This window comes from Marmota flaviventris, chromosome 2, assembly GCF_047511675.1.
Source record: "Marmota flaviventris isolate mMarFla1 chromosome 2, mMarFla1.hap1, whole genome shotgun sequence".
In the NCBI taxonomy this organism is placed as follows: domain Eukaryota; kingdom Metazoa; phylum Chordata; class Mammalia; order Rodentia; family Sciuridae; genus Marmota; species Marmota flaviventris.
Genome location: NC_092499.1, coordinates 79,862,497 through 79,878,033, shown reverse-complemented (window position 1 = coordinate 79,878,033; position 15,537 = coordinate 79,862,497). Strand labels below are relative to the sequence as shown.

Below are 15,537 nucleotides of genomic sequence, written 5' to 3'. Positions count from 1 at the left end.
TCGGATGCTGTCCCCAATACACTATTTTCCCAAATCAAACACCTACTCAAACACAGTATCCCAGATGCAGTTCAAGACTATTTCAGGTGATTTTCTATTAGAGGAAACCTTTATAGAGCATTTGTTTTATAATTAAGGTTCACATTTTTATTTTGGCTACTTTTCAAAATTTTAATAGATGGTATTTTTATTATTATTTGTGTTATAGTATTTACAAATTTCCATTTCTACTTGTTTTCTTTGTCCTTTAATAAGTACTTTTATTCTTTTTTCCTTGTTCATGAAGATTTTCCAGATATTTTATTTATTTAGTTGTATTTCTAGGGTAAGACTATTGTGGTCACAGAACAAACTCTAATTTCTGGCAATGTAAAATGTATACCCACAAGTCTATTATTCTTCTTTACCTATCCATGGGTGTTTGTATGAGGCTCAACATGAGTTAATACTGATATCTCTGACTAATCTAGTACCATGTCTTTATTTTACATCCTTTCTTTTGTATCTGTAATTTTCCTGAAGAGCAGTGAAATATTTTCCTACACTTTGTCATCTATTTACGTATTTTTCTAATTGCAGCATACATGAAAATAGCTTTACAGTGGTATACCTCGAACTGCACTAGAAACAAATTTGTCAACCTTTACAAAATGTTAGTGTACACATAACCTTCACCTTTCCAATTATATCCGAATTCTTCAGTTACATGGGGCAGCTGCTTCCCGCCACCCACACATATTTCAGTGCAGTTATACTTATCTTTTCAGCTTTATTGAGATAAAATTGACATAATTTTTTCATATTTGAGTTATGCAATGTGATGCTTTGATACAAGACATATTGTAAAATGCTGACCATAGTCAGGATGATTGAGAATAGTTACCTTTGTGTGTGGAAAGAACTCTTAAGATCTATTTTTAAAGAGATTTTTAAGTGTGCAGTTATTAGCATGAGGTACTATTCTGTGTATTAGACTTCCAGAAGCAAAACCTTGCATTTTTGACCAACATTTCCTCATTTTCCCCACCCTCTTACTCCTGGAAACCACTGTTCTGCACTCTGCTAATGTGACTCATGTTTTAAAGATTCCAAATATAGTTGAGTTCATGTGCTATTATATGTCTTTCTGTATCTGGTTTATTCTAACTTAGAATAATGTCTTTCAGTTTCATACATGTTGTCATAAGTGTCAAGACTTTCTTCTTCCTGATGACTGAATATTATCCAATATATGTGTTCTTTACTTATTAATTCATTAATAAACACTTAGCTTGTTTCTGTATCTTGACTTTTGTGAATAATGCTTCAGTGAACATAAGGAGCTGACTTCCTTCCTTTCACTTGTAGCCAGAAGTTGATTGGAAGATCATCTGGTAGTTCTATTTTGAAATTCTTGATAAAGCTCCAGTTTAACATTGTTCTCCATTAGGTCTGTACCAATGTACATTCTCATCAATGGGTGTTTAAGGTTTCCATTCTCTCTATATCTTTAACATTGCTATCTTTTGTCTTTTTGATAGTAATTATTCTGACAATCAAGAGGTGATATTTCATTGTGGTTTTCTTTTGCATCTTCCTGATGGTTAGTGATATTGAACACATTTTTAAATATATTTAAGCCATTGTATATCTTCTCTTGAGAAATGTTTACTCCAGTCTTTTATCCACTTTTTAATCTCATTGATGATTTGCTATTGAGTTGAGTTCCTTATAAATTGCAGATATAGGCTCCAATTTCATTTATTTGCCTGTGTATCCAGTTTTCCTAATGTTACATATTGAAGATATTGTCATTTTAACATTGTATGTTTTGGCACCTTTGTAGTAATTTAATTACATATAAAAATGTGGACAGAAACCTCTCAGAAGAGGATATACAATCAATCAACAAATATATGAAAAAAGGCTCATCATCTCTAGCAATTAGAGAAACACAAATCAAAACCACTCTTAAATATCATCTCACTCCAGTCAGAATGGCAGCTATTATGAAGACAAACAACAATAAGTGTTGGTGAGGATACGGGGGCAGGGGAAGTTACACTCATACATTGTATGTGGGACTGCAAATTGTTGCAGCCGATATGGAAAGCAGTATGGAGATTCCTTGGAAATCTCGGAATGGAACCACCATTTAACCCAGCTATCCCTCTCCTTGTACTATACCCAAAGGACTTTAAAGCAGCATACTACAGGAACACAACCACATCAATGTTTATAGCAGCACAAATAACAATAGCTAAACTGTGGAGCCAACCTAGATGCCCTTCAGTGGATGAATGGATGAAAAAAAAGTGTGGCATATATACACTATGGAATTTTATTCAGCAATAAAAAAAGGAGCATTTGCAGGTAAATGATAATGCTAAGTGAAGTTAGCCAATCCCCAAAAAAACAAATGCTGATTGTTTTCTCTGATATAAGGAGGCTGACTCATAGTGGGGTAGGGAGGGAGAGCATGGGAGGAATAGATGAATTCTAGATAGGGCAGAGGGGTGGGAGGGAAAGGAAGAGGGTAGGGGATTAGCAGGGATGACAGAATGTGATGAACAGCATTATCCAAAGTATATGTATGAAGACATGAATTGGGTGTCAACATACTTTATATACAAACAGATATATAAAAATTGTGGTATGCATGTGTAATAAGAATCGCAATGCAAAAAAAGTACATTTATAAAATCATGAATTGGCATGAACATACTGTATATACAGAGATATGAAAAATTGTGCTCTATATGTGTATTAAAATTATAATGCATTCTGCAGTAGTGTATTTTAAAAAATAAAATCAAATAAAAAGAGACCACTTTTGAATGCATATATAACTTTACACTTAATAAAGCTTTTTTGACATGAAAAAATAATAAAAAATGTGGGTTTATTTATAGGCTCTCTGTTGTGTTTCTTTGATCGATGAGTCTGTTTTTATATTGATACCATGCTGTTTTGATAACCATGAATTTGTAGCATATTTTGAAATCAGGTCGTGTGAAGCTTCAACTTTCTTTTTGCTGGAGCTTGTTTTAGCCACACTGAATTGTTTGTTTGGTTTGGTTTGGTTTGATTTTTGGTATGACTTTTAGGATTTTTTTCTATTTCTGTAAAAACAAACATTGGGATTTTGATAGTAATTGTACAGGATCTTAGATTGCTTTCGATAGTATGAATGATAGTATGATGCAATATCATTTCTTCAACTTCATGAACATGAGGTGTCTTTCCACTTATTTGTGTATTTTTAAATTTCTCTCATCAACTTTTATACTTTTAGTGTACAGATCTTTCTTGTCCTCAGTTAAATTTATTCATAAGTGTTTTATGAAGTTCACAAGTAAAACTGTTTTCTTCCTTTCTCTTTTGGATAATTCAATGTTGGTATATAAAATTATTATTGCTTTTTGCATGCTAATTTTTGTCTTAAAACTTACTGAATTTGTTTATTAATTCTAACAATTGTTGGTAGATACTTTAGGACTCTTTATATAAGATCATTTTCAAATAGAAATAGTCTAACTTTTTCCTTTCTGATTTGGATTCATATTATTTCTTTTTCTTGCCTAATTTCTCTAAGTATTTCAGTATTATGTTGAATAAAAGTGATGAGGATGGGCACTCTTGTCATGCTCCTGATCTTAAAAGAAATTTTTTTCACTTTTTATCATTAAATATGTTAACTTTTTGTTTGTGAAATGCGCCCTTTATTGTGTGCCTAATATGCTGAGAACTTTTTGAGTATTTGTTTTATCACAAGCAGATATTTTATTCCATCAGTTTTTTGGGCATTGTTAATGTGAACACAAATGGGTAAAACTCCTTCTAGTCCCTTGGCAGAGCAGGCTGTTAGTAGAATTGCAAAGAAGTGGGAAAGGAGTAGTTCTCCTAAGTTGCTGGGGCTCTTTCAAGTCCACAGCAAGGACTGTAACCACTAGGAATGCAACAAGTGCATGGGTATCTCCTCAAAGTGACCTTTCTCAAACTTGGATTTACCAGGATTTCAGAAAATTCTACTTGATCCCAAACCCCAACAAAAAGCTCTTTATTAAAAATTTTCATTTATTTTATTTTTTTTTATTTTTATTTATTTATTTGTTTGTTTATTTATTTATTTATTTATTTGTGAATGGCTGCTAAATGTTTGTTTCTGTGAGGAGATGTGGGATGGGGATCTTTTATTAAGATATTTTGATGACATCACCAGTGACAGACATTTTTAACAATTAGATTTGATTGTGTCATATTTTGCATCCCAGCTGAGAAGCCCTGTCATTCTGCTTGGTGTTTTGCTTGTTTATGTGTTTGTTAGTTTGATTAAGTTCACCATTCAAGTTGGATATTTGTGATGGATTTGTCCTGGGCTTTCACATGCATGGAGTCATCTATCCACTAACATTGTATCATACAGAATGCTATGGGAGTCACCTTTAGTTTTAAAAGTTCTAGATAAATACAAACAAATAGGATAAAAATCTCTAATACTTTCCCATATTTACTCCCATATAAAGCAAATATTGGCCTTTTACCATGGCTGCTTTAGATCTTCAAAAATATATGTCATATTGTTGATACTGTGGTCATACCTATCATCAATTCTTGATATTTTCTGTAGCTCCTCCTCTTATATTACTTTTAATTTATTTTTATTACTCAGATAGTGTTTAAATTTTATTTTATAGAAGTATATACATACTTGATGTTTACTAAAAAACTTGGGTATTTTTCAATTTATTTCATTCTTCAACATTGTTTTTAAAAATTTCAAAGTGTTCACACATGAAATCTAATATTAATTATTAATTGCAATCATTTTGGAAGATTTTATTGCAGTGAATATTGTAAGTTGTTTGAAAACTCCAACATAGATTGTTCCTATTATCTCTTTTTTTGTTCAAGAAAATGTTGTAATGAACACATTTGCATTTGTTTCCTTGTGTATATGGACCTTATTAGAGAATATACAAAGAGTTGAATTTGCTGAGGGAAAAGAATCCAATCTTTACTTTCTTTATAGTTGATTAATTACAAGTCGTAGTTGAACTTCCAAACTGAGAAACACAGAACATAAAAAATATTATAAAAAATGTACTTGACAAAACTGTTGATGTTACTAAGGCAATAGAATATTTGTATTGGAAAATAAATGAGAGTATCTGAAAATATTTGAAAGGCCATCATGTTGAAGGAGTAGATTTTTGTTCTATTAAACTACAAATTGCAATACTAGTTGAGCACTTTAACAATAGAATATACTGGTGTGAAATAGTAATTGGAAGAAACCACCATGGGGCTTGATGATCACTCACAGGATTGGATAACTGTTTAATGACAGAAATTTAGGGCTCAGAACTTCTTTACACACCGAGTTGTAGTGGATTCAACTAATATTTTGCTTTCAGATTTACCAACTAGTTGGTAAAAGATATTTTTAACCCTGAAAAAAAAATATTATCTGTAATTACTCCCACTGCAAGGAATTTCTCATTTCTCCAATAAAATTCGTTTTCTGGCATCATGTTGTAAGGCTTTACATCACATTGACTTTGTGTATTGCAATGGTAGTTTACATCAAAGAGGAATTCAGTGCTCACTGGCAGGATGTGAAGGATTACTGTAGCACACCTTAGTGCAGGAGACCAAATTAAAATGTATCAGGTCAAGAGTATACAGAAAATTCATTCATTATAGAAATTCCCTAGTGAATGGAAGTTTGGAAGAGTTAGATATAAGGACTAGGAGATTTACTAGATTGTATAACTGTATAAGTGTTCACTTATACTTTGAACATATGGCATTTATTCTGAATACAAAAGTAATTAAGGAAGTGTAAATTTACATCAGAATTTGGTCAAGTGGAGATCACTGGAAACTCCATCTGGAAAAGGTAAAGTTCTGTTTTCTACTTCTCTGTCTATAGGAGTCTTCTACTGCACTGGGTGAGGAGTAACCCTGATGGGATGTGTTTAGAATCTGAGAAAAATGTGTTACAACTGCACTCTGACCCTTCTCTACCTGTTAAGCTTTCTATTCAGTGGGTGTTTAGACACTTGCTAAACTTTTCATCTATTACTAAATTCTGGTAGAATGAAGACAGGGAATGATGTTCTAAGTCTAGTAAGATCAGGGGGATGACTTTTATTTCCATTTGCTTCTAGTCTACCAGGAAAGCAAGTTTTATAACTTATGGAAAAGAACAATTATGTATACTTATATTTTTATTGTCTATGATCATATTTTGATCTTGATGATAATGTAAGATTATTTTGCTAGATATCAAACTTCATCTTTACCAAGAAATGAAAAATTCTCTTAAGATGTATTTTGAAATCTGAAAACACTCCATGTTTGATGCACACTTACAGTGTCTTATTAATTAGGTAACCGAGAAGCTGCTGGATATTCCGTGGAGAGTCTAAGAAAATCTGACTGAATTCTGATTTCCAAATGTTCTCATGTGTAGCTGCCTTTTCATTTCAAAGTTTAGAAATGAAAATATGTTTTGGAATAATCTATACTTATTTCCTATGCTAGCAACTGGACTACTAATATTTTTTTCTTAGTATGAATTATAAACCATTATTCTTAAGAAGAAAATGAAATAAATTGATCTGATCTATAATATTTATATTAATAGATAGGAAATCAATGTGGAGAGAATTTTGTGTTATTTCTTTCATTTTGATGACCAACATATAAAAACCTTATTTTAAATTACTCATTAGAATGATAGATATTGTAAGAAATTAGGAAAAGTTTTTCAGAGATAAGATAATCTGCATAATAGAATAATAAATGATAATACCACTTTGTCTGTTATCAAATAAACACTCAGAATATTTTGTCTCTCTCCTTCAGCTTTTCCCCAAACCACCCCTCCAATCCACTCCCTTATGCACACATGTATCAACACTCAACTACAATTCATTGACACCAAATCTCCAAATAGCTTCTAATCCATTGCTGTTTTTCCGTTTGTCTTTTGCTGAGGACAATGATGCTCCAGAGAGCTGAAGGGATACACTTGTGTTCAGTGCCTTTTACTCTATCCAGAGGATTCCAAAGAGTTGTTCTCTTGGCAGTGTGGAGAGTATGAGGCATGGACAAGGAGAAACCTGTGTCTTCCTGGCTTTTTACTCAGTCAGAAGAGAAAATAGAGAGTCACTCATCTCTCACTTTTTTCTTACTCTACTCAAGTTTTGTATTCATACAGTCTATTAGCTGTTGTCCAAACACCTGACACTAAAAAGTGATTGAGGCCTGCATTTCTTTGATAAACCAGGAAGAATTTCCCTGTTTGATTTTACATATTTTTCCATCACTTTACATATAATTGATTTGCTATTTGAAATTTTATCTTCAAAATTCAGAGGAAAACTTCATGCCAACCCCAGTTCTCTTCCATCTTTCAGATTCCTGGGAACTCTGGTTCTTTCTTAGATCACTGCATCCAGCCCTGTCACAGCTCCTTGAACACAGCTCATCCTGAGACCGAAAGCCTGTATATATTTCCCTCTTCAAAAAAAAGTATTTTCTTGCTTATATCTTCAGGGTTATATCAATGTCTTTCCTGGCACCCAGTGCACAGGAATTAAATTCTTTACAAGTTTTATGACCATGGAATAAAAAATTTTTGGATACCATCCCTTTTTCTTGGATAAGTGGAAGCATTTTGTCAGTATCTCTATAAGGGTCAATGTATCAGTACTGGTGACTAGTCCATCACAAATGCAGTGGATGGGGAGGGAAGGTGAAATGGTGGGATTAGCCAGGTGAGAAAGTTTCTGAAGTCTCTAACTTTGAACTGGTAGATTTTCATGGGATCCACAATTAAACACATCCCTACTTTACTTGACCCACCAGAAATACCACTTTAGAGACACAGATAGGTGGGAGAGGGTGATTTTATAGGACTTAAGTATACTTGAAACCTGAGAGTAACTTAGGAAATCCTGAAGGATTTTATTAATTCTCTCTAAATTATTAGAAGAAATGAAACAAACTTTATGTTAGCTGATCTAGTAATGGGGAATTGAGTCTTCTGTAAGTCAGACAACATCATCTTTGAGAAAGTATAATTATCAGAAACAAAGTACTTATTCTGAGGTGAAATAGTACATTGAGAGTGTTTGCATCTATTACCTGTGATAAGATATTTCATCTATATAATTTTCTAGGAAACACTTTTTGTGTCTCTTTAAGGGCAATCATAGTCATAATCATAATTTTATGCCTGCAGACAATGTGCTTTGAAAGGTTAAAGGAGTTGCTCAATTCCATGCATCTGCTTGATAACACAGCTTCAATTTTAACCCAGAATATTTTCCCATTAGATTTATAATTCACTGTGGCACAGGGCTTTTATTGGGTATAGAAGGACTGTTGTTATTACTAAGTAGGAAATCTATTCTTGTTTCATCTAGTAAGGACCATGCTGGTCAGGAAGTAAGGACAAAAAGGCTCATCACCTGTTCCAAAAGAACACGGTTAACATCTATGGACAGTGTTCAGGGTGACAGTTTAAACTCTAATTGTTTTAAAAGCAGCATGCAGCACAGAACTCTGAGAAAAGGTGACGCTTAAGTTCTCACATAGTGAATTAATGTCAAAAGAATTAACTTATATAGTTTGGTTGCCCAACATCTCATCTTCATTTTAAACTTTAAAACACAAAAGCCTTGATTTAAGATATCTGTCCACATTGACCAACCCTGCCAGTGGCAAAAGGGGGAAGATGTTTACATAAATTTTTATCATTAATGATATCAGATATTACTTTGGAGGAAAGAGAGGCACTTGGCTTTCTTCTTATCACACTCATAGGTATTTAGCATCAGGGGGAAAACTTCAAGAATGGAAATTTTTTAGTAAACAAATCTCAACTATTAAACACTTAAATAATATTTCTATTACTACCAAGTTGTGGAAGGAGAGCTTCTGAAGAAACCAATTCCCAAACAACCATATTAAGGAGATAAGAGATCTTCATGTGTTATAGCACCTGTTCTTTTTCTTTTTTTTTTTTAAAGAGAGAGAGAGCGAGAGAGAGAGAGAGAGAGAGAGAGAAAGAGAGAGAGAGAGAGAATTTTTTAATATTTATTTTTTAGTTTTTGGTGGACACAACATCTTTATTTTACTTTTTTTATGTGGTGCTGAGGATCCAACCCAGCGCTGCACGCATGCCAGGTGAGGGCACTACTGCTTGAGCCATATCCCCAGCCCATAGCAGCTGTTCTTTAGAACCCATGAGAGAGCGGCAACAATAACTACTCTCCTTGGTGTATCCTAAAAAAGCAAAGGTAAGTGTCAATCACATCAAGAAGGTCACTACCAGCACCCCAAAATTTTCTGAGCCTCTCTGTCTCCTTCATTTAGCAGTGAAGAATAACCACTAATTTCCGGAATCATGAATTTATCTTGCTTATTTAAATGATATGATTTTGAATTTATACTTTTGGTTTTAATGTAATGTGAAAATGTTAATTTTATAAAGTTGTATTTGCCTTTGGTAGAACTCATAATTTTTCAGAGTTCTTATTTGATGGGATAAAAAAATGATAGGTTTTTGTCTTTGTAGATTAAAGGTTGGGATTCTGTGACGGCAAACAACCTGTCTGAAGCCATTTTCATTCATCAATTCAATGATTGAACTTCTTCAATTTTATAATTCAATGAATCAATTGGTTGGAGTTCTCTTCTAACTGCCAGACCACCATCCTCTTTTTCCTGAAGAGTTTTGAATTTTTATCTTATTCTGGATCTATTCATTTTATTTTGAGTGCTTCAGAGCTATCTGCTGTGAGAGGCCTGCAAACACAATATATACAATTGAATAAAAAATAGAATTCTTATTGACTGAGGCAAAATTAGGATGGTGTATCTATGCTCAATTCACCAACCAGACTCTATTTGTCTCCTGCTCCTGTAGGTAGATATAAGCTTTTCCAATGAAAATGAATCATTCTCGGGTGACAGAATTTGTGTTGCTGGGACTCGCCAGTTCCAAGGAGCTACAGCCTGTCTTGTTTCTCATCTTCTCACTGCTCTACCTTGCAATTCTGCTGGGCAACTTTCTCATCATCCTCACCGTGACCTCGGATTCCCGCCTTCACACCCCCATGTACTTTCTGCTTGCAAACCTCTCTTTCATAGACATATGTGTTGCCTCTTTTGCTACCCCAAAAATGATTGCAGACTTACTGGTTGAGCGCAAGACTATTTCTTTTGAAGCCTGCCTGACTCAGATTTTCTGTGTTCATCTCTTTGCTGGCAGTGAAATGGTTATCCTTGTATCCATGGCCTATGACCGCTATGTTGCCATCTGCAAGCCTCTGCATTACATGACCATCATGAGCCGCCGTGTTTGTATAATTCTTGTTCTCATTCCATGGTCTGTGGGTTTCATCCATACCACTAGCCAGCTGGCATTTACTGTTAACTTGCCTTTTTGTGGCCCTAATCAGGTTGACAGTTTTTTCTGTGACCTGCCTCTAGTGACCAAGCTAGCCTGTAGAGACACTTATGTGATCAGCTTACTAATAGTTGCAGACAGTGGCTTTCTTTCATTGAGCTCCTTTCTCCTCTTGGTGGTGTCCTACACTGTGATTCTTATCACAGTCAGGAACCGCTCCTCTGCTAGCATGGCGAAGGCCCGCTCCACGCTGACTGCTCACATCACTGTGGTCATACTCTTTTTTGGACCCTGCATTTTTATCTATGTGTGGCCCTTCAGTGGTTACTCAGTTGACAAGGTGCTTGCTGTGTTCTACACCATCTTTACTCCTATCCTAAACCCTGTTATCTACACTCTGAGGAACAAAGAAATGAAAGCAGCTATGTCCAAGCTGAAGAGTCGGTATCTGAATCCTGGCCAGGTTTCTGTAGTGATAAGAAATACTCTTTTCCTACAATCAAGGAAACTCACAGGATTGTCCACATTTTAGATTTGTCTGGACATTTCTAAATGTAATTACTGTAATATTAAAGCAAATAATTTTTCTGGTCTAAAAGATTTACTTGAATTAAACTATGATAATAAAAAGTGATAAAATCAGCCTTAGCCATTTAATTACTTTTTAAATTTTGTGTATTTTTCTCTTTTGGTTTATATTTCCTTTTTTTCCTTGATTATGTAAAAACTTTGAATGATTAATAATGACCTTCTCTCCCCCTGAAAGAAGTCCCCACTTTGATGTCAACTTTGTATTAATCATAGGTATATATCTCTAGATCACAAAGATAATATATCTATTTACATGTATAATATGATATAAAATATTTTATTTTCCTTGATAAGAACACATTTCACACTGCTCTATATAGGTGATGGTGAATGAAGACAATTCTGTTTGGTGTTGGTGATATGTTGAAATGACATGAATAACCAGCAGAAACCATTTTATTCAACACTTTTGCAAGTCTTTACTCAATGTATCTACTAAATAAGCATGGTTCATGGAAAACCAGTCACTGAACAAATTTACTCAGAAGAATTTTGCATTTTGTTAGGTTAATTTCTGTCTAATACTGATAAAATAATTTGGGGGAGGGGTTCCAAGGATTGAACTCAGGTGCACTTGATCACTGAGCCACATCTCCAGCCCTATTTTGTATTTTATTCAGAAACAGGGTCTCACTGAGGTGCTTAATGCCTCACTTTTGCTAAGGCTGGCTTTGAAAAACACAATCCTCCTGCCTCAACCTCCCAACTGCTGGGATTACAGGCGTGTGCCATCACGCCTGGCTATCTTTTGTATTGTTAAGCAGTCATCTTGGAGTAGTTTCCCCTGTTCCTGCTCTCAATCATTATGCATACACTTACATGCACACAGTAACCCATTGTGTCCATTATCCCAGTTGTGGAACACCTATATGAAGCTAAATTATGCAACAAATAAACACATCACTTGTAGCAACTTCGAAACAATATTTGAATATTTATTATGGCAATATTCCATTCGACTTTCAATAAACATACTCATAGGTAATGGGGATTAAACTGTATCTTTGAGGGAGACATTAATCTGCCTAGCCTGTGTTGTACATGTATATTACACTTTCTGAATCTACTCACCTGTTGATAGGCATTTCTTTTGCTTTCATTTATTTTTATTTTTATTTTATTTTATTTTTATTTTAAGTGCAGTTGTTACCAGCATTTGTGTACAAGTTTGTACAAATATTTAATTTCTTATTTTTCATTTTTGGAAAAATGCCTTATACAATGTGTATGTGTTTGCATGTATACAGGTGGATTTTTTTTCAACCTTTGAAGAAAAGCATATTGGTTTTCTAAGTATTCCCCTAGCAGTATATGAGAGTTTCAGTTCATCTGTTTGCTTCTCAACACTGTGTGGGGTCTGGCTTTTGCATTTCAATCATTCTGGAGGTGTACTGTAATAACTCCACATGGTTATAATTTTAATTTCTCCAATTATGTTGGGATTATTCTATGCTTATTGAAATATTTATGTATCTTCTTTGGTGAAATGAATGTTCAAATCTTTTGGCCATTTTTGATGGGTACTTTGCTTTCTAATTATTAAGGTCTGTGAATTATTTATTTATTAGTTGCTCAAAACATTACAATGATCTTGACATATCATATACATACATTTGATTCAAATGGGGTATGAATTCTTATTTTTCCCACGTGTACAGATTGCAGGATCACATTGTTTATACAGTCACGTTTAAACATACTGCCATACTAGTGTCTGTTGTATTCTGCTGCCCTTCCTATCCCCTTCCTATCCCCCCTCCCCTCCCCTCCCCTACCATCATCTCTCTCTACCCCATCTACTGTAACTCATTTCTCACTCTCTCTCTTTTTTCCCTTCCCCCTCACATCCTCTTATATGTAATTTTGTATAACAATGAGGGTCTCCTTCCATCTTCCCTGCAATTCCCCTTCTCTCTCCCATTCCCTCCCACCTCTCGTCCCTGTTTAATGGTAATCTTCTTCTCATACTCTTCCTCCCTGCTCTGTTTTGAGTGGCCCCCCCTTATATCAAAGAAGACATTCGGCATTTGTTTTTTAGGGATTGGCTAACTTCACTTAGCATAATCTACTCTAATGCCATCCATTTCCCTGCAAATGCCATGATTTTGTTATTTTTTAGTGAAAAGTAATATTCCATTGTGTATAAATGCCAATTTTTTTAATTCATTGATCTATTAAAGGACATCCAGGTTGGTTCCACAGTCTAGCTATAGTGAATGATGCTGCTATGAACATTGATGTAGCTATAACTCTGTAGTATGGTCTTTTTAGGTCTTTTGGGAATAGTCCGAGAAGGGGAATAGCTGGGTCAAATGGTGGTTCCATTCCCAGCTTTCCAAGGAATCTCCATACTGCTTTCCAAATTGGCTGCACCAATTTGCAGTCCCACCAGCAATGTACAAGTGTACCCTTTTCCCCACACCCTCGCCAGCACTTGTTGTTGTTTGAGTTCATAATGGCTGCCATTCTTACTGGAGTGAGATGGTATCTTAGAGTGTTTTAATTCGCATTTCTCTTATTGCTAGAGATGGTGAGCATTTTTTCGTGTATTTGTTGATTGATTGTATATCCTTCTCTGAGAAGTGTCTGTTCAGATCCTTGGCCCATGTGTTGATTGGGTTATTTGTTTTCTTATTGTTTAATTTTTTGAGTTCTTCGTATACTCTGGAGATTAGGGCGCTATCTGAAGTGTGAGGGGTAAAAATTTGTTCCCAGGATGTAGGCTCCCTATTTACCTCTCTTATTGTTTCTCTTGCTGAGAAAAAAAAAAAACTTTTTAGTTTGAGTATGTCCCATTTGTTGATTCTTGATTTTAACTCTTGTGCTATAGGTGTCCTATTAAGGAATTTGGAGCCCGACCCCATGAGATGGAGATTAAAGCCAACTTTTTCTTCTATTAGATGCAGAGTTTCTGGTTTGATTCCTAGCTCCTTGATCCATTTTGAGTTAACTTTTGTGCATGGTGAGAGAAAGGGATTCAATTTCATTTTGTTGTATATGGATTTCCAGTTCTCCCAGCACCATTTGTTGAAGATGCTATCTTTTCTCCATTGTATGCTTTTAGTACCTTTGTCTAATATAAGGTAGTTGTAATTTTGTGGATTGGTCTCTGTGTCCTCTATTCTGTACCACTGGTCTACCTGCCTGTTTTGGTACCAGTACCATGCTGTTTTTGTTACTATTGCTCTGTAGTATAGTTTAAAATCTGGTATCACTATACCGCTTGTTTCACTCTTCCTGCTTAGAATTGCTTTTATTATTCTGGGTCTTTTATTTTTCCAGGTGAATTTCATGATTGCTTTTTCTATTTATTTCTATTTATTTCTAATGCCGTTGGGATTTTGATAGGCATTGCATTAAACCTATAGAGTACTTTTGGTAATATCACCATTTTAATGATGTTAGTTCTGCCTATCCATGAACAAGGTATATCTTTCCATCTTCTAAGGTCTTCTTCTATTTCTCTCTTTAGAGTTCTGTAGTTTTCATTGTATAGGTCTTTCACCTCTTTTGTTAGGTTGATTCCCAAGTATTTTATTTTATTTTATTTTATTTTGAGGATATTGTGAATGGGGTGGTTATCCTCATTTCCATTTCAGAGGATTTGTCACTAATATACAGGAATACCTTTGATTTATGCATGTTGATTTTATATCCTGCCACTTTGCTAAATTCATTTACTAGCTCTAGAAGTTTCTTGGTGGAACCTTTTGGGTCTTTTAGGTATAGGATCATGTCATCCACAAATAGTGCTAATTTAAGTTCTTCTTTTCCTATCTTTATGCCTTTAATTTCGTTCATCTGTCTAATTGCTCTGGCCAGTGTTTCGAGAACTAAGTTGAATAGAAGTGGTGAGAGAAGGCATCCCTGTCTTGTTCCAGATTTTAGAGGGAATTCCTTCAATTTTTCTCCGTTTAGAATGATGCTAGCCTGAGGCTTAGTATATATAGCTTTTACAATGTTGAGGTAAGTTCCTGTTATCCCTAGTTTTTCTAGTGTTATGAACATAAAAGGATGCTGTACTTTGTCGAATGCTTTTTCTGCATCTATTTAGATGATCATATGGTTCTTATCTTTAAGTCTATTGATGTGGTGAATTACATTTATTGATTTCCGTATGTTGAACCAGCCTTGCATCCCAGGGATGAATCCTACTTGATCATGGTGCACAATCTTTTTATTATGTTTTTGTATCTGATTTTCCAGAATTTTATTGAGGATTTTTGCATCTATGTTAATTAGAGATATCGGTCTATAGTTTTCTTTCTTTGAAGTGTCTTTGGTTTTGAAATCAGGGTGATGTTGACCTCGTAGAATGAATTTGGAAGAGCTCCCTCTTTTTCTGTTTCCTGAAATAGCTTGAAAAGTATCGGTATTAGTTCTTCTTTGAAGGTTTTGTAAAACTCTGCTGTATACCCATCCGGTCCTGGGCTTTTCTTGGTTGGTAGCCTTTGATGGTTTCTTCTATTTCCTCCATTAATATTGATCTGTTTATGTTGTGTATATCCTCCTGACTCAATCTGGGCAAATAATGTGATTTA

The 15,537-nt window shown here is 34.6% G+C and overlaps 1 protein-coding gene across 1 annotated transcript; it reads left to right on the top strand.

Moving 5' to 3' along the window:
• Positions 1-9,941: 9,941 nt before the first annotated feature.
• LOC114088152 (olfactory receptor 4K15-like) lies at positions 9,942-14,621 on the top strand (the record flags this gene model as incomplete). Its single annotated transcript, XM_027929733.2, has 2 exons — positions 9,942-10,874; positions 14,598-14,621. Coding segments are annotated over exons 1-2 (957 nt in total), but the record flags the coding sequence as incomplete, so codon positions are not given.
• Between the last annotated feature and the right edge of the window lie 916 nt (positions 14,622-15,537).